The sequence below is a fragment of the Lissotriton vulgaris genome, chromosome 4_1 (genome assembly GCF_964263255.1).
Source record: "Lissotriton vulgaris chromosome 4_1, aLisVul1.2, whole genome shotgun sequence".
In the NCBI taxonomy this organism is placed as follows: Eukaryota; Metazoa; Chordata; class Amphibia; order Caudata; family Salamandridae; genus Lissotriton; species Lissotriton vulgaris.
In genome coordinates this window covers 1740716446-1740741415 of record NC_141691.1, presented here as the reverse complement: position 1 = coordinate 1740741415, position 24970 = coordinate 1740716446, and the positions used below count along the sequence as shown (strand labels likewise).

Below are 24970 nucleotides of genomic sequence, written 5' to 3'. Positions count from 1 at the left end.
CTGCACTCACGGTTTGTATTAACACAAATCACCTTTGGCCTTATGACATTTACGCCAGCTTATGCATTTCTGCTATGACGTCACCCTCACTTGCTGCTCAGTCCTGGTATAGAAACAAAACTACGTACTGTATTACAACCTGCTATAAAGGCAGTCCTTCATGTGAAAGGAACGAAGAGCTGAACAAATGGCAAGATGACAACCCTGCGGTGAATGTGAGCTTAACTTCCATGCTCAAATAAATATATTCGCGAAATTCTTTGTGATTCTGGGGACAACGTCTAGAAAGAATTCAGCTATTTCGTATGTTTAGGAATGCAATGTACTGCGTGTGATGAGCGCAGCACTCCAGTGCTCAGGTTTTATGTTTCAAGGTGCCCAGTTATGCTTTTTGTTTCTGCTCAAGTTTAGAAGCAGCAAAGGAGTCAGGTTACTTGGCCTGCAAAAAGTTTCAATCAGCCTCTTATTCCAATGCGAGGGCGACCACTTCGAGAGCTGATCGCCACGGGTGGGATGCGTGAATAAAACATGAATACAACTCAACGGTAACCGCATGCGTGCTGCGTAGGCGAGACCTAAAATGGGCTCAGCACTTGGGGAATCTGGAGCATGGTCCATTGCAAAGTGGCACGATACTTAAGTCATCTTACCCTTTAGCATACTTTTGAAACACCAGAACTTCAGAAATTATCAAAATATAATAAACAGTTTTTGTGCTTAGTACATAAAACAGTTGCAGAGCTTTGATGACTTTAAAGTAAGCTTATGCAAAGGGAGGGAGAGATGTGTGGCTATACAAAAAATAAATATTTGGGACTTTACCAGAGTTTTAGAAAACGTTATGGTTCTATTTACACAATCAGAGTTTCTATTTTTGAGATATCTTGCTGAACTACAGAATTGTAGATTTATGTATATGGGAGTTTGCATGTGTGAATAAATCAGCAATTTATGGGTTTAATTTTTCATCTGGGATCTCAGTTTCTTTCGCAATTGCTCATAATTTCTTTTGGTGATAATCGAGATTAAGGAGAGGTGTTTCGGTGAATAAAGGATAGGATTAATTTCCATAGTTTGTGGGTTTGCACCTTTTTTGACAAATGGAATGGTTCAGAACCTTTTTTGACAAATGGAATGGTTCAGCACCTTTTTTAAAAATGGAGTACTGATTCTTCAACAGTCCACAGTTATTAAAAGGGTATGAATCTTCATCTTTAACAAGAAATATACTTACATTTTAAGGAAGACCTTTTGATATTAAATAAAACAAGGTTTTATTTCAAACTCAACTATTTCCAATAATCAGGATGTAAATAAGGAAAGAACGCTTGATATTTATTTTCTGCTTGGCACCTGGATCTCAACAGGCATAGGTTTCAATGAGAAGAGGAGCACTTCGCTCCAGATTATTATTAACATTGTTTCCAGTTCTAAACTTTTCACCTACACATTTTTATTTTCAGCTGAATTACTTTTTTTCGTTAAATAAAAGCAAAGGAAGACAACACCAGGAATGCAAGAGGTGATCACACAAAACCTCAGAACTAGAAACCGTGTCCAAGCAAAACTGCTACTGAAAGAAGGTCAAATAAGGAGGATTTGAAAGATCTTTATAAAGGTCTTCAAAGAGCTCAATTCAAATAAGATATACAAACAGGTACCAAGATGACGTTATAACACAACACAATATATGTAAAACAATAAAACACTGAAGAACTTACTTTGTGAAGATCTGCAGCCTTCAATGCCTCAGCAAGTACAGAATGGGAGAGAGGTCCGATTAATCGATATCGCACAATGTCCATGGTCAAATCACTAAAGGGGGTGGGGGGCATGAGGTTAGTTAATGGCGGAACATACTCAAAAAATTTCAAATTGCAACTTTCCTAATACACACTTTGTAGACATGATAAACACTTAAAGTTCCTAAACATAGTACCAATATGATGCTTGGTACTGAAGACCTCTTCAATGATATGCATGAGTTACTTTCAGTACTGATCATCAATATAAAACATGCATCAGCAAAAACACACCTGGATTCACACACAACTACACCCGCTACCACATTCCTTCTTGACCGTCCATTGCGACAGACACACCCTAAACCAATAAATAGCAGCCGAGTCATACCACTTAAGTTGGTGTTAGGGTTAAATGTATCCTTTATTACAGTGAATTATTGCTATTTATTTCACAATCCAACTCTTCTTCATTTGCATGTTTGGGAAGCTTCCAAAGTGTGAATGTCAATGTCATGGAGGGTGTTGAAAAGAAAGTAATGACAGAGCTATACCAACTCACTCTGTCCAAACAGAGGCAGCATGACCAGACTAATACGAAGATCAATTGTGAAAATAATGTGGCACATAATGTTTTCAAAAAGTTTAGGATGCATCAGGCTTCTGTCTTTCCAATTTAGAGAAGCCTTTAGACAGACTAAGGAGCTGCCTTGGCCCGAACAGCATGAGAATCTACTACAGAATCAAGAGAAGTAACCTGGAATAACAAGTCAACGTACATGCCAATGAGGCTTTAGTAGCGCTCCTAGAAGGAATAGGGCTAAGCTACATTAAAAAAAAAAAAAGCACACACATTGGATACTGGGGGACGAGGGTGGAGAAATTTAACATAGCCATCACATCAGCCATACAGCAATAAAGCCCCAGCCGCCCAAAATTGGGGAGCCTGAGGCCCAGTGCAGAATGTTGAAGTTTGAAATGCTCGCAATAGATTATACAGTGCACAATGTTCTGAAGCTCTTTTAAGCTTCAAAGAGACCAATCTATCGGTCGGTAGACAAAGCTGTAACCAACCAAGACTTGCAAACTAAACAAATATATTTTCATGGTATTCCAAATGGCTGGTTATAAATCGAAGATCAAGAAAAAGGGCACTCCATGCCACCTACAAAGCTAGAACGGAAAAGGTCTACCTGCCAATCTAGCCCTCCTAAAATTAGGGACCTGGGTCTGTCTTTGGGGGTATGAATGCAAGATCCTAGACAGATGACAGCTGGCCAGTCAGCTGTTTGTGCTGCTGCATTTTGCAGACATCAGCACAAATGAAACAGGAATCTGGGGTAAGCTCAATGTGCCTATAAAAGCCTGATGCATCACAAAATGGCCAATGCAAGCACTGGCCAAAAGAGTGGAAAATCGCGAATTACCTTCTGATGGTGAATCCCATTTTGACAATGCTGGAAATCTTGGAGATTCTTTACACAACCATTTAATTTGTGTTTCCGAAAGGTTCAGCGTTAAGTTACTCTGCCATCTACTCCTTGAGGAGTATAGAGATATGAAGGTCCTCGCCATAGCTCTAACAGACCCCAAGAACACCTGGGTTAGAAAATGGGGTAAGGCAGACAGGCTGGCAGACAGACAGACTGACTGGCTTTCATCGTTTTTGAGCGATAGAACTCAGCAGGTTTGGATGCCCCCTCACTCTTCGCCCCTAAAGAGACTGACAACTGGAGTTCCGCAGGGGTCTACGTTGAGCCCTTTATTGTTTAACGTTTATATGACCCCCCTACTCTACCTGGCGGAACAGCTGGGAGCCAAAATAATGGCCTATGCTGACGACACACAGCTACTTTTCACCTGGCCTAAGGGTGTGTTGGATCCATCAGCAATCCAGCTCTGTTTGTCAGAAGTCTTTCGGTGGCTTGCACAAGTCCAGCTTAAGTGCAACGAAGACAAGTCTGAGGTTCTGTTTTTTGGCACCTTCCCTGTCAACTTCAAGGACCAGATTTGGCCCTCAGACCTACCCTGCCCTAGTGCGATGGGAGGCCCAGCTAAGAACTTGGGGGTTTGGTTCGGCCAGGACCTGAAGTTTTCGGATCATGTAAAAAAACTAACTGGCATCTGCTTTGGTACTTTGCAAACCCTGAGAAGATTTTTCCCTCTCCTCCCCAGGGCTGCTAAGGAAACTGTTCTTCGAGCCCTGATTCTGTCTCGGCTCGATTATGCTAACGCCTTATTTAGCGGCCTGCCGGGGTATATGATCCATCGCCTTCAGGTGATACAAAATGCTGCAGTACGTCTGCTCTTCTCGCTCCCCAGGAGGACGAGCGTGCGGAGCCACTTACGTAGCCTGCATTGGCTCCCGGTACCACACCGAATTTTGTTTAAAATTCTTGTGTTGGCATTTAGAGCAGCTCATGGTCAGGGACCGATGTATTTGCAGAAACGATTTTCATTCTATATTCCCAATCGTGCCCTGCGATCGGCCAACCAATGTCAATTGGTTGTTCCCAAATATAGATATGCTCGACTGGGAGGCCAATCTATCTCAGTTAAGGCAGCTTACGCTTGGAATGCCCTCCCCCTTTACCTTAGAGCCTCTCCAACCATTACTGTTTTCAAGAAAGATCTTAAGACCCACCTTTTTAACGCCCCACTATAACAGATTTGCTCCTGATCTATCACTCAAGAGGTTAAACTACTCACCGCGCCAGGATAACCCGTGGTAATAGAGCGCGCTATAAAAGTTTTAAAAATAAAATAAAATGTCATCCTTCTGCTCATCCCTAGCAAATTCCTGCCCCGACCTTTCCGGCTTCGCCGCCCCGGTCCAACTGGCCACTATCGATGGCTGGCTGACCCAGGCAGGCGACGATTTTGCCCCCTTGAGGCGGATCGCGGTCAAGCGAGCCCATGCTGCTAACCGCTGGTTCATCCCTGACCTCAAGGAGAAGAAACTGGCCGCACGCAGAGCAGAGCGCACATGGAGAAGAGAATACTGCCCCGCCAAAAAAAACACTTACCTCTCCGTGCTCAAGGCATAAAAGCAAGGCATCCTTGATGCCAAGACCTTGTTCTATTCTAACAGGATACTGGCAGCAGAATCCCAAACCAAGGAAATCTTTGCTACAGTACATGAGCTTGCCTCATCTAATAGAACCACGGCCTCGATCCCCCCCTCTCAACTGCTCTGCGACTCACTCAACGATTTCTTCGTTGACAAGGTCGCAAAGATCAAGGCCAACATCCCCCTCCCTTCCCCCACATTCACCAACCCCTCCCCACCCGCTGTTACTTCCAAACTCACTTCCATCCCCCCCCTGACTAAGGCTACGCTCCTCCCCCTGCTCCAAAAGGTAAAGTCAGGCTCCCCCCTAGACTTTGCCCCTGCTCACATCCTGAGAGAAATCTTCCTAAACTGCCCTACCCCTCCCCTCACACTTCTGAATGACTCACTCAGCAATGGAGTGGTCCCCACTGCTCACAAATTTGCGGCTGTTATCCCCATCTTAAAAAGCCCGGTGCCGACCCTTCATCACCTTCTAATTACCGTCCCATCTCCCTTCTGCCTTACCTGGGCAAGGTTCTAGAAACCCATGTAACCAGCACCCTGAGCACCTATGTGGAAACTAATCACTGCCTCTCCCCCCGGCAGGCGGGCTTTCGCCCCCTCCACTCCACGGAGAAGGTGGTGACCTCAGTGATGGACAGCCTACGCGAGGGCATTGACACCAACCTCCCGCAGGCCCTCATTCTCTTAGACCTGTCCGCCGCTTTTGACACGGTGGACCATTCCATCCTCCTCACCCGTGTCAGGGCGGCGGGCATAGAGGGCCTGGCCTTCGCCTGGCTTGAGTCCTTCCTGAGTGATAGGGCTCAGGCGGTCCACCTAGCTGGTTTCACTGCTGCCTCCCGTAAGGTTGTATGTGGGGTCCCCCATGTATGTGGGGTCCCCCAAGGTTCCTCACTTTCCCCTCTTTTGTTTAATTTATACATCTACCCTCTTATTTTTATGTTACAGCAGCTTGAGGTCACGGTGTTCAATTACGCCGATGACCTCCAGCTAATCTTTAACCTTTCCCACTCTTCCTCATCTTCCCAGAACGTCCAATCCGTCATGTTGTTCATCCAGGATTGGATGAACTGCAACCACCTCAAACTCAACCCGGACAAGACGGAGTTAGTCTTGACCGGAGGTGGTTGCAGTCCCTGGTCCCCTTCCCACTGGCCTCCTTCACTTCGTGTTCCCCCGCTCCCTGTCCCCAAGGTCAAAACCCTTGGTATCTTCCTCAACTCTTCACTTTCCGCTCACTCACAGGTCAATTCGGTTGTTTCCTCCTGCTTTTTTTCCCTCAGAACCATCAGGAAGATCTCTCGCTTTTTCTCTCTACCTGCCCTAAAGATCATAGTGATGGCTATGGTGCTCTCGCGCCTTGACTATGGCAACATCATTTACAATGGCGCCCCAGCCTACGCCATTCACCGTCTACAGCTAGTGCAGAACCAGGCCGCCCGCCTGATTCACGGCCTGCCAAAATTCCACCGAGCTACTCCCTTACTGCAGGCGCTGCACTGGCTGCCGGTGAAAGAGCGAGCCTTGTTCAAGCTTGGCTGTACCACCTTTCAGGCCAAAATGGGCACCACCCCGGAGTTCATCTGCTCCGCCATCAAGCCCTATACACCGGGTAGAGAGCTTCGATCCACCCATCAGGCACTGCTAACGACCCCCCGTTTCAGAAAGAAAAAGGCGGGCGGAACAAAATTTGCAGTTCTCGCTCCTGCGTTCTGGAACTCCCTTCCGACGGAACTCCGCATGACATCCTCTTACATCGAGTTCCGGAAAGGTCTTAAAACTCTGCTCTTCTCCCGAGCCTACAATGTCTAGATTCCCTCCGCTCCTGTTGTCTCCTCGCAATCCAAAAGCGCCAAGAAACCGTGTGGTAGAAGCGCGCTATACAAATGTTTTTAAATTCAAATTCAAATTCAAGATGTCACAGCAGACAGCTAGAGTAAGAGGGGCTGGATGAATAACAGCTCTGGTATGCTGCTCTTACCTCCAGGCAATACGGAGTTCCTCCCTGAGACTCCTGCTGCAATCCAGAACTCCCAAATTGATACGGCTGGAGTCAGGCCAGGGCCATCTTGGAACTTTGTGTATCCAGGTGGAAAGATGTCCCCTTGTTTTAGGAGGTGCACGCTCAGCTTCAACTCATAAAATGCCTCAAGTGGTAGAATAAATGCTCCCAGTAGCCAAAGCAATCCTCAGAATGTCACTCACCATGCCCTAACTGGAAAAGAGTCTTATTGGAACCACCATACATTATTTCCTCACCAAAGGGTTAGCAAGCAGTTGTATGTGCAAGCAAAACAAAATTCCTACAAGCTCTAAGCACTAGAAGTCACTCGATAACCATGATAGCAGCTCAAATGCAATATGGAAAGTTTTGATTTCAGCTATCCATGCAATTACCATGATATACCTTTCCAATATAAACCAGAAACGGCAAACCATTGAAATCCCCTAGCTATTATATAGTTTTCAATTTCTTGATTCAGAGCACAAGTATATCAAAATAGCACAGGTTAGAGTTCGTCTCAGTGAGCTATAGTTTGCACTGCCGATATGTCAGACAAGACCGCCCAACTTAAAAAAAATTATTCAAAATGGAAATGCTATGCTCTTTAACAAAAAAAATCTAGAAACTAAAGTATATATTAATATTGAGAATAGATATAATCTGCACTTAGAAGTGTACATCAGAACTACAAATTACTTACCTTTGGTAAACTTCATTTTGGTGGATACTTTATCTAATCGCACAAACCTCATGGTTCTCCCACTTCCAGCTTCTACAGAGTGGCTTCTTTACCATCTAAAAAGAGCCCAAGTCAGGACTCATCACATTGTCCCAGGCAGTGTAATCTATTCTCTCGGTCTAAGGACATGGAGAAAGACAGACACAAGAAACTAACGTCCAAGTGTAGGGCTGGTGCTTAAGAGTCTCGACTAAGTCAGTTCCATGATGGTTTAGTGTTGCCGCAAAGCCATACGGCACCACTTGCCAGCTCCATGCAGGACAACTACTGGAAGAATTCTCCAAATCCAGTCTGACACCCTAGGTTACGTAAAGGGGAGGAATCTAGCACTCTTCATAGGGTACTTTGTTCTAAGACCGAAAGGTCCTGCAGAACGAAGTGAGTGACGTGACCTGCCTGACTGGAATGCCAAGGTAGTAGTCTTTTGTATACGTATACATCTGGTTTTGTTGCACAGCCTGGGAGATGTACAGAACAGGCACCTTTCATGTTAAAGCTATTGTGGTGGATTTGGCCCTAGTGGAAGGATCCCACAGTCTCTCTGGATCTGCTACTTGGCCCGTGTGTGGCAGATTTTAATAGAGGACTGTGCCCCCTGATAAAGTCCACGTTCGCACAACCTTCTCTCCTCGCCCCTGAGAAACCCACTAAGAGCTGATCAGCCACACAATGGTCTTTTGATGTAAATGCTCAGAGCCTGCTTAGGGTCAAGAAGGAGGAGCCTCCTCTCCTCAAGGAGATAGGAGGAACAAGAAAAACTTTGACAGAGTAATCCACCGACCAATGTGGAAGGGAGTCACAATTGCGGTAGAACAGCTACCCTAGTCCACTGTACCAATTATTCTGAAACCCAGGTGGAAGAAGGCTTTAATGAGAGCACTAGTATTTCAGTAAAGAGCAGGAGCATATACCAAGTGAAAGCAATTGAAGTAGAGATCTAAACAATGGAGGACTGCAAACAGAGTGGACAGTAATCCCGATTGAATAATGGAGAAATTAAATAATTCACATCTAAATCATGCTTCAGATTCCAAACTCCCTCAATCAGGTGGTAAGAAGGTCATGGCGGACTGTATTCAATGCCACAGACCCTAACAAAAGTTATCCGCCTCAATTCTTGGCTGTCAAGAACTGAGGCAGTGACTGCTTCACATCGTGGGTGGGCTTAAATCAAGTTTACATAAAATTTTAGGTTGGGCAAACTTCTGCAGCATAGCCTTCACCATTTAAATCACCACTTTATCTGTATAGAGCAATTATGAAACAAGCTAATTCAGCAACAAGTACCCACCTCAAATAATCACAATCCTTGCCAGGGTGAATGAATTCTTAAAGAAACTAAATTAACCAGATGTCAACCCTGTGGTAAGTATGGCACATTGCACAAGCCTAATTTAAATGCGATGTGTAAAGTACTTATTATCAAAAATGGGGTGACCCAAAATGGTCCTGGACCCCGGTACAGTGCGTTATCAAAAACAGTGGTCCTTGACCCAATTCAATTCCGAGATTTACTCACACTAATATTCATTAGTTCCTTAGTTTGAGCCTTCATTCAATTGCTCCTCGAATATATTCCAAAATTATTTATAAAATTACCGGACCCAACAAAAATTTTAGGAAAAATAGTAAATTTTATTTCTACCAAACATGTATGTCCTTTTATAATTCAAAGGTTCAAAATACAGTTTTTTATTTACAATATTTATAATATTTAAGTACGAAATTGAGGGTGCTCATAGGAACGTGCATAAAAGTGGTGCCAAGGAATTGACGCGTGTGATTGAAAGAAAAGAGAAAAGAAGGAATTGGTGACAATGTTTAAAAACACAATACTGGTTCAGTAATTTCAAACAGTATCAGCTTGTCCACATTCAAAATTCAGAACCTAGTGTTTGAGAATTTGATTCATGTATTTTACACGTTAACACACTAGGGTTTATAGTGGTCCAAGGGGGTTCAATAGTGGCTACATCGACGATGTTTTAATCATATGGAAAGGTGATGAGGATACATTGAAAGCATTTCACTCTTGGCTGAATAATTGCTCTATGGACATTCAGTTCACGCTTGAATATGACAGACATAGAATACACTTCTTTGACATAACTATAAATTCAGAAGAGAATGGCCTATACACTAGCCTTTATAGGAAGACCAGTGAGCGAAACACGCTCCTTCGTTACTCGAGCCATCACCCGCGCAACCTCAGGGACAACCTACCCTTTGGGCAGTTCCTGAGGTTGCGTAGGAATTGCTCGAAAAAGGAAGATTACTTCACGGAGGCAGCTGGGTTAGTGGCACGACTGACGGAAAGGGGGTACCCCATCCGACTATTAAAACAGGCACGGAAACGGGCCTGGTATAATCATAGAGAACAACTGTTAGAACCAAAAACCCGAGCATGTAATAGTGAAGACCGACTAGTCTGCGTGACAACCTTTTCAACGAAAAGTACTGAAATCAAAAAGATTATCAATGAGCATTGGCACTTGGTATCTGATGTAGTGGGATTGGCTGACCTACCCCTACATGCCTTTAAGAAGGCCAAAAATGTAAGATCACGTAGTGAAATCACTACTACCTACCAATTCCAGAGCTAGCCAAACCACCTTATGGGGAGCCCCTCCAGTTAAGGGACACACGAAGTGTGGACAATGTAAAGCATGCCCATTAGTACAAGACACCATCCGATTTACCCATAATGAGCACACACACGAGATACAGGAACACACTAATTGTAACAGCACAGGGGTTATATATGCCATAACATGCCCATGTAATTTCATGTATATAGGGCAGACTATACAGAAAGTAAAATGCCGATTTTACAGCACTGCAGCAGAATCAAATGCCAGACCGTGGGAGCCCCACTAGTGGAACATTTCACCAAGTTCGGACATAAACCTGACAGTTTTAAATGGTGGGTGATAGAGAAGGTGAAACCTAATCCGAGAGGTGGAGATTTTAGTCATGTCTTAAATATTCGTGAATGTCGCTATATCCACCTTTTCGACACCATCACACACGGCCTCAATGAATATGAGGAACTTGGCAGACATCTCCACAATGAATAATGGATAGAGAGTGACATCCATACTGTATGATCTTGATAATTATATCATTTATGGCTGTAGTCTGATTACTACCTGATTAACAATTGGCACGCACTGCATCAATTTCATCCTTTATTGTGCACAATATATCATCTAAATGTCGATTTGTTATGTAAATCACGAACACACTGAATTTAATATATGCATAGTTGCATTCCATTTGTGGTACACACTGTATTAACTTCATCTTTTACTGTGTATAATATATCCTCTAAATGTTGATTTGTAATGTAAATCTTGAACACGCTGTGAATTTAATAGGTGTATGATTGCATTCTATTAGTGGTAATAATTGGCAAATACAAATCTATTGTTGCAAATGTGATCACTGATAAAAAACCGCCAATGAGGACAATTGCTATAATCCAATTGCTGTTGTTTACCTCACGAGTAAAAATTAATAAGTTATCTTTCTGGCTTTGTGTTGACAACAACTAGAGAATTTTGTCTATTTTCGCATTGTGGACGGTGCCCCAAGTCAGACTATACGCGAGGCTATAGTCTTTCTTTACTGCCTATAGACATGTGGTCTATGACGCGACTGCACGCATGCTTCCAATGTACTTCCTGGTACACGTCGGAAATCTGAAATAGGTGTCCATAGCCACTGAGCCGGCTACGACGTGTTCTGGAGTTGGAAAAGCCACCAAGACCGAAAACGATAGGTGAGAAAGAGTTTTAAACTCGCAAGGCTCAGTCTAAAGATACCGCTATTGAAAGGACACAGTTTGTTAATAAGGGGAGATTAATAATCGCTGGCCATATCTCTCGTTTTAATTTCAGTGACCTATCCGGGCACACTTCGAGTAGACCCCAAAAATCAGGGTAAGTGTACTTGGTACACAATACATGTATTTATATACTACGGTGATGGCAACTTTCGGGGTGACTTAGTAATTCTCTCATTACAGATGAGCCAATTGACCCCAACTCCAACAAAGGAAATTCTTTTTTTTTTTAAAAACTTAGTGACTGGTAGATGGATATCACAACCAAATCATTTAAGTTTGGTAAGTGATAATCAACCTAACTAATTATCCCACCATGTTGTGCATGTAATTGGTAAATACAGGTTTTAATTGTAACCATTGCACACAGATTAATCTTCATGGTGCAGTTAATCACTGGGAAACGGAATCATAGATCCTTGGTCCGATATTGAATACCACGACCACCTGAATCACCATCAGGGTGAGTCCAATTCTTAATTGTTAATCATGAGTAAAAAAATCCCACATACAGGACCCTTATACTATTTATTCTTAACCCTAGGAACCATACTCGTCAGGTACGGAGGGTGCTCCTTTGTCCTGAAGAAGACCCGCAAGCAGAGGCTATCAATTACCCATAAGCATTAAGTCGGGTCGAAACGTCGACACCACTATTGAACCCCCTTGGGCCACTAGAAACCCTAGTGTGTTAACGTGTAAAATACATGAATCAAATTCTCAAACACTAGATTCTGAATTTTGAATGTGGGCAAGCTGATACTGTTTGAAATTACTGAACCAGTATTGTGTTTTTAAACATTGTCATCAATTCCTTCTTTTCTCTTTTCTTTCAATCACACGCGTCAATTTCTGGGCACCACTTTTATACACGTTCCTATGAGCACCCTCAATTTCGTACTTAAATATTGTAAATAAAAAACTGTATTTTGAACCTTTGAATTATAAAAGGACATACATGTTTGGTAGAAATAAAATGTACTATTTTTCCTAGAATTTTTGTTGGGTCCGGTAATTTTATGAATAATTTTGGATTATATTCGAGGAGCAATTGAATGAAGGCTCAAACTAAGGAACTAATGAATATTAGTGTGAGTAAATCTCGGTGTAAAGTACTTAAGCTGTACTAAAACAGTAATTATGTCAAAATGCAAAAATCCAAACATGAATTAGGGAAAAAGTCACATTTCATAAAACGCAATGAAAAGAAACTAATAACTAGAACCTAAAATATGATCCCCCCCCCCCCGCCCCCCCAAATCCACCACACAAGTACACATTTCTACTCTTCCCCCACCCCCCTCAGAACTTCAGGGAAGACACTTAGAGAGTCACAAGGTCACCAATGTCTGAAGCAACACATATATCCATTGTGATTCTAGCAGGACTCTAGAGTGCAGAGATACATTGACTCAGACCATAACAAATAGGAGACCAACAGACTGAGACCCAGTCTTATTTCACAGTATTCTTAGTTCAACCTAGCTCCCCTCCCCTTAAAAGAACTCTCATCTGGGTACTGCCATAGCCACAAACACATTCCTTACCCCCATCATTACATGCAAGAGGCTCATAGGTAGGTGAGGCAAACTACCTGATCTACTGGTCTTTATTCTCAAACTGAGAAACAGCAGTACCAGACCACGTGTAGTTTTACACGGTTTCATACTAGCTTTAAAAAGTATGCAGGTTTCCACATGTTTCCAAATTTAATTTCTGGCAGTATTTCCCAATTCCCTCTGGTTGTCGCATGTACAGGAGCTACCATTACATGACATCCCTGCCCTTCACTATTATGCTCCTAGCAGAGCAGACATTTGAAGAGGCTTATAGACAGATTATTGGACCTACACCACATTGCACCAACACAGACTTTTGTCTCGATCACATGCATTGTGGGGCTTATATAAAATCTACATCATCTTATCACAATGAGGAGAACTTCTGCTAGGTTTCAGGCAAATGCCACGATTACTATAGTACGAGACCAATAACATAAATATACCCAACCTTTGCAAGGTATGAAGATTGGTTTCAATGGCAGGACATTAGGGGTTGTTTATTTATGTCACCCTTCAAGCTCCGAAGGCGAAATGAAAACTTTGAGAAGGAAGAAGGGGTGTGTTTGATTGGGAAATTCAATTTTGAAGTTCAGAATGGCACAGATAGTTGAAACCAGGAAAGAGTTTGTTGGCTTGTTCAAGCTTTAAAACAGTAATCTGGTTAAGGTATGGCATGGAGCTTTTGAGAGCACAGATGGGCTGCTAAAACTGATGTTGATCACTCTGGAAAAAGAGTTTAGGCCTAAGAGAGGTCATGCCAGTGCCTCCCTGCTAATGCACGTTTCAGGCATTTCTTTTTGTTTTTTTTGCCTGGAATATGAAAATTGGCCTCAGTTTGATAATTTATCAATAAAGGCAGCCATTCATCAAATGTACTTATGTTTTACTGCAGTTGTAATTGTAACTACACTCTTCACTGACTTAAGGTTTCACATTTTTATTCAGGACTTCAAAGTAAATGCTCATGGTTGGTAACCATTCCTATATTTGAGAAGGCAGGAAAGGTGGTGAGAGAGAAGTAAGGACAATAGCATGTAGGAAATACGGGGACAAAAACAGAGAACACAAGCTGCATGCAAATCAAAATATTTGTTTGCACAAATTACATAGTTGCTTTTCAATATAACAGACTAACCTGTAGGGATGGGAATGTCCCCTGCACGTTATACAGGCATGCTCCACTTCTCTGCGCACCTGACTGCATCTAAATTTTGTATACAGACTTATTTTGGTTCAAGTATCATGCGAATATAAGCATGTGCGCAGAGGCAGAGGCCTGTGACCTGGAGGGGTGCATCAGTTGATACTTTTGTCAAAGAGGACTCATTTGTCTTCTCTATCCAAACTACTTGAAGCTAAAGAGATGACTCATGTTGGACAGGAATCTTGCCTTCATGGTTTGCAAAACACTAATTTCTGAAAGAGTAACTAAATATTGGAGGAAGCTGGTTCTTTATATAGCATACCAAAAAGAGGTACGCTGTGTTAGACTCCAGGTATCCCTTCGGAGTGGACAGGGGCTTGCTCTAGCAATCGGACAGTGCTCTATATCTAGAGTAGTGTGGCCGAGCAGCCATAGACTTCTCAAAGGAGTGTTAGACATAAGTCAATAGATGATGCACATACTTAAAAAGGAGATCCACATTAATTTTAAAAAATTACTGTTATTTTTATATATATATATATTGAACCCAAGAACTTCGTGTTCAGGCAAGTACTTTTTCATAATAACCTTTCTACACTTTAAAGTGTTCAACAGTGCGTTTTTACGCATAATGCTGTCCAATGGGAGAAAGAACATTCACTGCATACATATACTTGCAGGACTTTTCTGTGGGATCCTTTTCAATCATGAGGTAGTATAGGGCCAAGGACCAAGGGTTGGTAGCATTGCACGCTACACGATAGAAAGGAAGGTGGCCATCTGGAAATAGGCTGAGAAGGGGAGACTTGGGGACAGGTTTAGGAGATTGCATTCTGGGGCTCGGATCGTGAAGGTCCTGGGAGCAGTCTGTTTCCTTAGGCCTGAGAGGTTCGGATGCAGAGTGTTTATAGTCGACTGGCTCTCGTGCGTCAAGGCGGATCACTGGTCGGTCAGGACCAGCAACGGGAATAAAAACAGGACCACTAGGCCACTCTCTGTGCTGACCTCTGCGGTGCCGATGTCCCTATCAGCTGTTTGGTGTGGCCGTTGGGAGTCCGGCCTGGACTTTCAACAAGCTTTGGTTGCGGCACGGGCCCAGTACTCCAGGTATTGGTGCAGGAGGGCTCGTGGAGGTCCTGCAGTTTTCAGGCTTGGCAGGAAGACGGATCTGACCTCCTTGAGTGTGCTGCCCTTTTCCTGGACAGCTACTACTCGGTGGACCCAGTGGAAAGACGCTTCTTTAAACTGTACATCGCGGGAGCGGTGCCTGCAGGAGAGTAGCTCCTCTGCTCCAAGGGAAATGCTGGCTGCCGGGCAAAATGCTTTCAACCCTCTGGGACTTGTAGAGGATGCTTTGTTGCAGGACTAGTCGGGTCTTTTCAACGGTCTAGTTGCTGTGTGGCAGGCAGGGTTTGGCACCAAAAGTACACAGCAGTCTTCAGGTCTTGCAGAGGTCAGCTCTTAACTGTCCTCTTCTTTCCAGTCAGTGGAGTCTGAAGTTCTGGATCCAGGGAGCCCCTTGATTCTAAGTTCAGAGACGTTAGAGGAGTGGAGAGCAATAGCTAATGGGGTACATACCCTTGGAGTCACTACGCCCCCTATATGACCCCTTACTGTAGGAAGTGGGCATAACTCTGTCCCTGTTTCCTAAATTCTGCTATCACCAACATGGTGGATTTTTCCTGGACTGGGGTATATCAGGCAGCTCATCTTAGGGGTGTGACTAACTTGGGTAGGGGGTGGCATCTCCCCGGTCTGGGGGATATCGAAGGCGGCAAAGGCTTTAAAGCCTTGGTATGCGGATCGCTAGCCATCCTGTTTGGGAGGAGGTGTTAACACCTCCTACCAGGGCAGGCATTGTTCCAGACCAGAGAGCGGGGCTCTCACCTCCTAGACTGGACTGGACCAGTCAGCCAGTACACTAGTGGACGAGTAGGTTTCAGGGGGAACCTCTAAGGTATCCTCTGGGTGCATGGATTGATAAATCCATCAATGGAATCAGTGTTAGTTTATTATTAAGAGGTGTTTGATACCAAACACCTTTGGTTTCAGTGAAGCCATCATGTAGCTGGGGAACTCTAAGTCACCTGTGCCCAGTACATATACTCAAGATAGCTTCCCTGTTTACTTGTAATGTCCAAGAATCGACTTAGAAATCATAGGTGCATAGCTGCACATGCAGATATGACTACACATTTAATATAATTCGCCCTGCCTTAGGGCTGGAAGGCCTGCTGTAGGGGCAAATACACATCATGAATGGCACACAGGAGGTGTGCCATGTTGTGTCTTCACTTCTGATCGCACCTTGTCACACAGATTGCTATGGCAATTTGCATGAGTGTGGGGGATCCAATACATGCTGCAGTCCTTAGGGACCCTCTTTAGTACCCATTCCCTAGGTACCTAGGGCACCATTTACTAGGGACTTGGAGGGGTGCTAAAGGTATTGCCAATTGGGGGAACAATTGCACAGTTTTAGGAAAAGTGCAACACTGAGGATCTGGTTAGCAGGTACCCAGTGCACTTCTGTCAAAATTGCATCAATTACCAGGTAAAAAGTGGGGGTGACAATGTAAAAAAAAAAAGGGAGCACTTTCCTACAAATGGGCATCACGTTCTTTTGAAGGCTCTTCGAAAGGTGTGAAAAAAAGAAAGCAAGCCCTTCTGCCAGGTTACTACACTCCGTTAAACAGCGCAAACCAATTGGAGCTTTGAACAGTATCTTTATTGTTACTATATAATGCATCCAAAGATGTCTGGGCTTCTTAGCAATATTGAGCTAACTTTTCTCTTAATAATGGGAGTCATATTGCCACTAAAGTCCCATCTTTTTTCTGCTTCATGCAAGGATTTTTACTTCTTCACCTGTATTGATCCTCTAGTTCCACTCCTAACTATGTGAAGCACTCAAAAAGACAACGTGTCTTGGACTGTCAAGATCATTCAAAGGCCTGGATGAAAGAATGTACTAATAAATCAAGATTGGCTTGATCCTTTTGTGCCTGGTAAAAAGGGTTGGCTATCTTCCTGCATGTTTTCCATTTATAGTTTACTAGTGAACTTTCAATCACTACAGACCCCCCTTTTTAAGTGGGCATGGAACACATTTCATGTGCAATTAAGGGAAGGGTGGCACAGCAGTTAATCATATGACTTGAGATTTCTTCAAGCAACCACGAAGGAAACAAGAGGGTTTACTGCTCCTGTACTTGACACAGACTCACTGTTGGGATGGAAAAGTACCCAGAAGTGCACCCATGTGCTGAGTGCCCCAGCTGCATGAATTCCCCTGATAATGAGTTTTTGTGATGGGTGGACACGGATCATGCGTGTGCATCATGAACTAGTCCTTTCTCAAGGTAATACAATTTTGTCGGACCGGTAGGGCTACACTAAGCACTACCTTCATGATGGTAGTGGGCAACCGCCCTTACCTGGAGTGAAGTGACGCAAATACTCTGGTCATAGCATATCGGTTTTGGGTTTCATGGTGATCAGAAGTGTGAACAAGTCTTTTTACCTGTATCACAAGTAGGGTTTGGTGGAATTCGTGGAGTTTCACTCTGGGGAGTTACATAAAAACAATGAGAGATTCCACAGAGTTCTGCCACAGGGTGGAAAATACACAGCTCGTGCTGCAATTTCGTGCCTGTAGAGTTAGCACCACTTAAGAATCAGCGTGAACAGCACCATGCATTGCACAAGAGTGTGAAGCCATTTAAGTTGATTTTCCTGCCGCTTGCGTGGAAAATCTACTAGAGCGGAAGAAAGTCTACTAGAGCGGAAGAAAGTCTACTAGAGCTACAGCCCTCTGACTGACTGCCAGCATTAGAAAATCGCCCTATGGGACACCAAATCTCGCTCGCCAGCTGGCATTTTCCGTAGCTACACAGGAGTTAAATTAGATCACTTGGCAATTGGCAGAATTTGCTTGGAACTCTGCACTTTAAAGAGAAACGCAGACTGACCAAAATTCTGCGGGCAGAAGCAAACATTCCACCCACTTGCAATCATGAGAGTGGTGCCTACTGGCCCACTCATGTAAAGTTCCATGGCTGTGTACTTAACTCACTCTGTCTGCATGGATTGTGTGTAGTGGATGATAGTATGCGATATGTGCATTCTGGAATGTGTGCATGCCTTTGGATTTTAGATCAAATGCAGGCCTGTGTGTTCCATTTTGTAAACAGAGGCTGGAGAGGCGAAGACTGCAACTTCCAGACAGGAGATGTGCATTGTTGACATTCCTGAGGGCTAGGGTGGGAGCACACTGTAGGAAGGGGAGCAGAGCAACCTCTGTGCACATCAAAGGTCTCTGATTCCAGGAAGTCACTGGTCAGTGGGGTCTGTACTCATTGTCTGGGAGATGGTGGAACTACAAAGGCTGGCACTGTGGAGCAAGGAATCTTGGTAGAAAGGGAGACATTGACCTTAGAACCTTTATGAGGCCTTTTTCATTCGAGGCAGACAACCAGGTGTGATTCCCCGGCTAATCCATCTGTCTGTGCTGTAGGCAAATCAGGAATGGAGCCACTCCTGCTGTGGAAGACTGTCCCTTTGATAAAGGGCAGAGAAGAGAGCACTTTAAAGGAGCAGACACTTACAACCACACTTTGAAAGGATCAGACACTAAATTGCTTTGTGTTTGGAAATGGGACTATAACTGTGGAAGCAGGAGACCCACAAGCAGTTTAACAGCACAGTCCATCAGGAAAAAAAACAATCGCCAAGATGAACAAGTTACTTACCTTCGGTAACGCTTTTTCTGGTAGATACAATATCTGCCTGTGGATTCCTCACCTTGTGAATATCCCCTTGCGGCAGCAACATTCGGAAATTCTTTTTGTAGCTTCTCGCCGACGTGGATCCGGACGTCACAGAGGCACGGCACCGCTCGCGACTCCGCTGACGTCACCGACGCCTATAACAGGCCCACGCCGGCGTGATGACATCAGTTCCGCCCTTTTTTCCGTGCCTTCGAGGCACACGGACGGACCGATGACAGTAGACATAAACACAGTATACGCAGTATAGAAACCAAGGTAACACACACAGTGTGAAGCAAATGCAATAAAACATTTGAAATAAACAACTCCTTGACAATAAAATAATACATTAAAGAAACTCTGGCATAGAAGAGTGGACAACGGGGAGGCGGGTGGGTCAGTGAGGAATCCACAGGCAGATATTGTATCTACCAGAAAAAGCGTTACCGCAGTAACTTGTTCTTCTGATAGATACATCTGCCGTGTGGATTCCACACCTTGTGAATAGAGTCCCACAGCAGTTCCCACTCCCGGAGGAGGGTGTCCACTCTTCTAGACCAAGAAATCCTGAAGGACAGAGCGCGCAAAATGACCGTCCCTCCTCACTTCGGAATCCAAGCAGTAATGCTTCGCGAAAGTGTGGAGGGAAGACCAAGTTGCCGCTCTACAAATATCCTCTACAGGCACACCTCTAGCCAATGCAGAGGTCGAAGACTTAGCTCTAGTAGAATGAGCCCTTATACCCTCTGGTGGTTCCTTACCGGCCAAAGAGTAGCAGATCTTATTGCAGAGGACGATCCATCTCGAGAAAGTCCTCTTATGGACCGCTCTTCCTTTCTTGCAGCCAGCAAAGTCAATAAAGAGCTGGTCATCCAAGCGACAGTCTTTAGTCCTGTCCAAATAAAAAGACACCGCCCTCTTGGGGTCAAGACGGTGTAATCTCTCCTCCTCCTTGGAAGGGTGTGGGGGAGGATAAAAAGTAGGAAGGGTAATGGATTGACCAAGGTGGAAAGAAGTCACCACCTTTGGCAGAAAAGCAGCCCTGGTCCTAAGAACCATTCGATTAGCATGAATGGTCAAGAAAGGGGGCTTGGAACTAAGAGCTTGAAGCTCACTAACCCTCCTTGCCGAGGTTATTGCAACGAGGAAAACTGTTTTGAAAGTCAGGAGCCTCATAGGACATTTGTGAAGAGGCTCAAAAGGAGCACCCATCAAAAATGTCAAAACTAGATTCAAATCCCACTGAGGCACAATAAAAGGGGTAGGAGGGAACTTATTAATGAGACCCTTCAAAAACCTTAAAACTATATAGGAGACTTAAACAGAGAAGGCTGGTCAGGCAAACAGATAAACGCCGACAGCGCTGACAGATAACCCTTCACCGTGGCAACAGCAAGCCCCTGCTGTGCCAGAGAAAGGGCAAACTGGAGAACATCAGATAAATGGGCCCTCAAAGGGTCTATGGACTTCTCCCTGCACAAAACAACAAACTTAGACCACCTATAAGAATAGATGGACTTAGTGGAGTCACGCCTGGCTGATAAAATGACATCCACCACATAGTGAGGGAGAGAAAAAGAAATCAGGTTGCCCCGTTCAATCTCCAGGCATGAAGGTGTAATGTCTGGAGGTGGGGGTGTAGAACCTGCCCCTCCATCTGAGAGAGGAGATCTGCCCTGTGAGGGAGACGGAGCGGCGGGTGAGAGGAGAGGTGGAGACGGTCTGAGTACCACACCCTTCTTGGCCAATCCGGGGCAATCAATATGACTCGGGCCCGGTCTTGGCGAATTTTCCTCAGAACCCGAGGAATCAAAGGTATGGGATGAAACGCGTAAAGGAGTTGCGAGCTCCAACTCAACTGAAACGCGTCCCCCAAGGCTCCTTGCATCGGATACTGGAGACTGCAGAATGACAGGCAGTGAGCATTCTCGTGAGTGGCGAACAGGTCCACCCGAGGAGTCCCCCACATCCGAAAGATGTCGTGAACTACCTCTGGATGGAGCCTCCACTCGTGATCGGCAGAGAACTGCCGACTGAGACTGTCTGCACAAACGTTCTGAACCCCGGCCAGATGATTTGCCATCAGACAAATCTGATGGTCCTGAACCCAGGACCAGAGACGCAGAGCCTCTCTGCAGAGACACTGCAACCCTACTCCTCCCTGCTTGTTGATGTACCACATCGCGGTCGTGTTGTCCGTCAGGACCTGAACAGACTGACCGCGAAGGGAAGGGAGGAAGGCCTTGAGCGCCAGACGTATCGCCTGCAACTCTAGAAGGTTGATATGAAGCAACCTTTCCTCTGGAGACCAAAGACCTTTGACCTCCAGGTCCCCCAGATGAGCACCCCACCCGAGAGTGGACGCATCCGATATTACCAAGACAGATCCCTGAGATCCCCATTGTGCTGATACCACTGCCTGCGGAGGCACCACTGGAGCGCCCTCATATGCCAGCGTGCATGGTTGACCAACAGAATGCATGAAGCCATCAGACCGAGCAGGCGAAGGACCTTCAGGACTGGAACGACCGCTCCATTGTAAAACAAAGGAATCATCTCCTGTATGTCGCGAATCCTTTGAGGGGGAGGGAATGCACGACACACAGTAGTGTCCAGTACCGCACCTATGAACAGGTTGCGCTGTGAGGGCACCAGGTGAGACTTGGGTACATTTATCGAAAAACACAACCTGTGCAACAACTGAGTTGTCTCTTGCAGATGATGGAGCACCTTCTCCGGCGACTCCGCTTTGATCAGCCAGTCGTCTAGATACGGAAACACATGTATCCCCGTTCTCCTGAGATGAGCCGCCACCACTGCCATCACCTTGGTGAAGACTCGAGGCGCAGTAGTAAGACCAAACGGAAGTACCACAAACTGGTAGTGTTGTGACCCAACCGTAAAACGGAGATACTTTCTGTGCGACTTCAAGATGGGAATATGAAAATACGCATCCTGCAAGTCGATCGACACCATCCAGTCTTCTTCCAGCAGCGCTTGAAGAACCTGCGCAAGAGTGAGCATCTTGAACTTTTCCTGTTTCAGGTAAAGGTTCAAGATCCTAAGATCCAGGATTGGCCGAAGCCTGCCATCCTTCTTGGGGATCAGGAAATACCAGGAGTAGCACCCCTGACCCCTTTCCTGCTCTGGAACCACCTCTGTCGCACCTTTTCGGAACAGAGCCAGGACTTCTTCCTGCAGGAGAAGCAGGTGGTCCTCCAAACAATAACCCTGGCAAGGAGGGTAATTGGGAGGGAATTCCTGGAAAGGAAGTGCATACCCATTCTCTACAAGATTGAGAACCCAAAGATCCGATGTTATTAATTCCCAATCTTGTAGAAAATGAGTAAGCCGACCCCCCACTGGGCCCACATGATCCGGAATGGCGGATCTAGGGCTGCTTTGCTGCGTTGGCCGGGGGTTGGGAAGGAGAGGAGGAGGAGGAGGAGGAGGAGGCCTTCTTGCCAAACAATCCTGAGCCATCAAAAGGCAAGTCCATCAAAACAGACTTGACGTCTGCAGAGAACTCCGATGATTTAAGCCAGGCAGCCCTCCTAGTGGCCACGGAGGAGCCCATTACCCTTGCCACCGAATCAGCAGTGTCCAGACCGCTCTGAATCACCTGTCTCGCAGCTGCTTGAGTGTCTGATATCACTTCCTGAAAATCCTTCCTGTCATCCTCCGGAATTTTCGGAATCAGCTGCTTGACAGAATCCATCAAGGCATGGATATACCTTCCCATCAGACACGTTGCGTTGGTTGACTTTAACGCCATACTGGCTGATGAGAAAACCTTCTTGGCACTCTGATCTTGCTTTCTGGATTCTTTATCCCCAGGAACCTGTGGAAAAGCACCAGCAGATTTCTTTGAGCAGGCAGCTTGCACCACCAAACTCTCAGGCAAGGGATGAGTTGATAAAAACGCAGGGTCCTCAGGTGCAACTCTGTATCTCCTCGCCACTGTTCTAGAAACTGCAGGAGCAGATAAAGGTTTCTTCCAAACCTCATAGATGGGCTCAGATAAGGCCTCGTTGAAGGGTAACATAGGTTCAATAACTGACGAGGGTGAATGAAGAACCTCAGTTAAAATATTAGGTTTATAATCAGCAGTGGGCAGAGTAATATTCAATAAACTCGCTGCTTTTTTTTATAACGGTGTGATAAGGCACCACATCCTTCGATGGTACATTTGACACTGAAGCCAATTCCCACTCAGGCGACAGTTCAAGCCCACTGACCTCACACAAGTCTTCAAAAGGATCCTCAGAATCCTGTAACTCCCCTTCTTCAGTATCTGAATATTGACATCTTTCCTCTTCCAGAAGTCTCTGGGTCTTTCTCCGAGATCTTTCCTTCACAGCAGAAGTCAACGGATTCGGAATCGACTCAGACGGGGTCGGTGCCGGCGTCGAACCCGAAGTCGGATGAGGTTTTTCAATACGAGGTCGGGCAGAATCCTGCCTCGGAGTCGTAGGCATCGGTGTCGATGAGACTGGCGTCGACGGAGTCGGCGCCGTGCGCTTCGGCGTCGACGACACCGGTGGTGTCGGAAAATGCCAATGCGGTGGTATAGCCGGCATAAAAAGGCATGAAGGGCGCAGGGGCGTAAGCCTGGGGAATACCCAAGTTAAAGGCCATTGGACCCGTGGGACCAACAGGTGCACCAGACAGGAACATTGCCCTGGAATAGACACCAAACATGGCGTTCAGGAACTGAGAAGGATCCTGACCTGGAGTTGGAAATTCAGGACATGGATCTCTGGGTCGTTCCTGAGGAGGTGGAGTCGAAACGACGTCGACCTCTTCACCGAGTCCAGGAACCGGGGTCGACAAACCCGCAGGCATCGGAACTTCGACTTCACCAGCCCCCTGCTCCTCACCTTCATCCTCCTGACCAGAAGGATTGGATGGAACCGGAGAATGGACCTGCTTCTGAGATTCGGGTGAATCCGGATGTGAAGCCTCACCAACAGAGTTATGTTCCGACTCCGAAACCTCCACTTCCTTACTCAGAACTTTGACCTGGGACTTCGGTCTTGAACTAGAGTCCTTTCCGGAGTGATGACGTGACTCATGGCTCCTCTTCTTATGTTTCTTCCTCGAAGACTTCGAAGCGTGAGCCGAAGACGACTCCGAGCGTGACCTCGAACGAGACCTAGACCTCGATCTCGACCTCGACTGACGAGTTCGAGACTTCGAAGACTTTTTAACTTTCTTATTCTTAAGTTTTGCCACAAGGAGTTTCGTCTCTCTTTCTCTTAACGCCTTCGGAGTCATCTTCTTGCAGCAAGGACAGTCCTCGACGTCATGGTCGGAACTTAAACACCAAACACAGCATTCATGAGGATCGGTGATAGACATAGTCTTGCCACATTCGCCGCAAGCCTTAAATCCAGTTTTCTTCGACGACATTTCGAAGAATATAAAGATAGACACAATAATAGGATAATAGTAACAAAGTTACTGTAAAGCTACAGTACGATCCCTGAAAACCGTTAGCGTCGACGACGCGGAAAAAAGGGAACTGATGTCATCACGCCGGCGTGGGCCTGTTATAGGCGTCGGTGACTTCAGCGGAGTTGCGAGCGGTGCCGTGCCTCTGACGTCCGGATCCACGTCGGCGCGAAGCTACAAAAAGAATTTCCGAATGTTGCTGACGCAAGGGGATATTCACAAGGTGAAGAATCCACACGGCAGATGTATCTATCAGAATTCTAGCTGCTGGAAACAGGACTAGGGACAAAGGTCAGCTAGCTTTCCTGCTGGGTTACGGACAATCACCCAGTAAGTCAAGACTATTTGCCCTGAGCCTGGGGCACCAATCTTCTGCCTGCCAAGACTAGCGGATCGTGTGAGGGGTGGGGAGAGCACCTGGAGGGATTGATGTCCAGCGAGTATCCTGGCAAGTGAATCAGAGTGAAGGGAGTGTAGATGACCAGTTCCATCAAGAGTGCCGGCTGGCTGTCCCATCTTGCCAAAGTAGGCGACCACTGTGTCACCAAGAAGAGGGCCATTGTGAAAGTCAGCCATCATCTGCCTTAGCGCTAAGATCAGCGACCCCTATGTGATCAGGAGGTTTGGGGGAGGGT

At 45.5% G+C, this 24970-nt stretch overlaps 1 protein-coding gene across 1 annotated transcript in view; it reads right to left on the bottom strand.

Annotated features, from left to right (window-relative positions):
• POP1 (POP1 ribonuclease P/MRP subunit) overlaps positions 1-24970 on the bottom strand; it is a 437201-nt gene that overhangs the window by 308868 nt on the left and 103363 nt on the right. The window contains exon 9 of the mRNA XM_086966044.1: positions 1722-1815. Within this exon, the coding sequence (XP_086822170.1) occupies positions 1722-1815 (94 nt within the window). The remainder of the gene's footprint in view (positions 1-1721; positions 1816-24970) is intronic.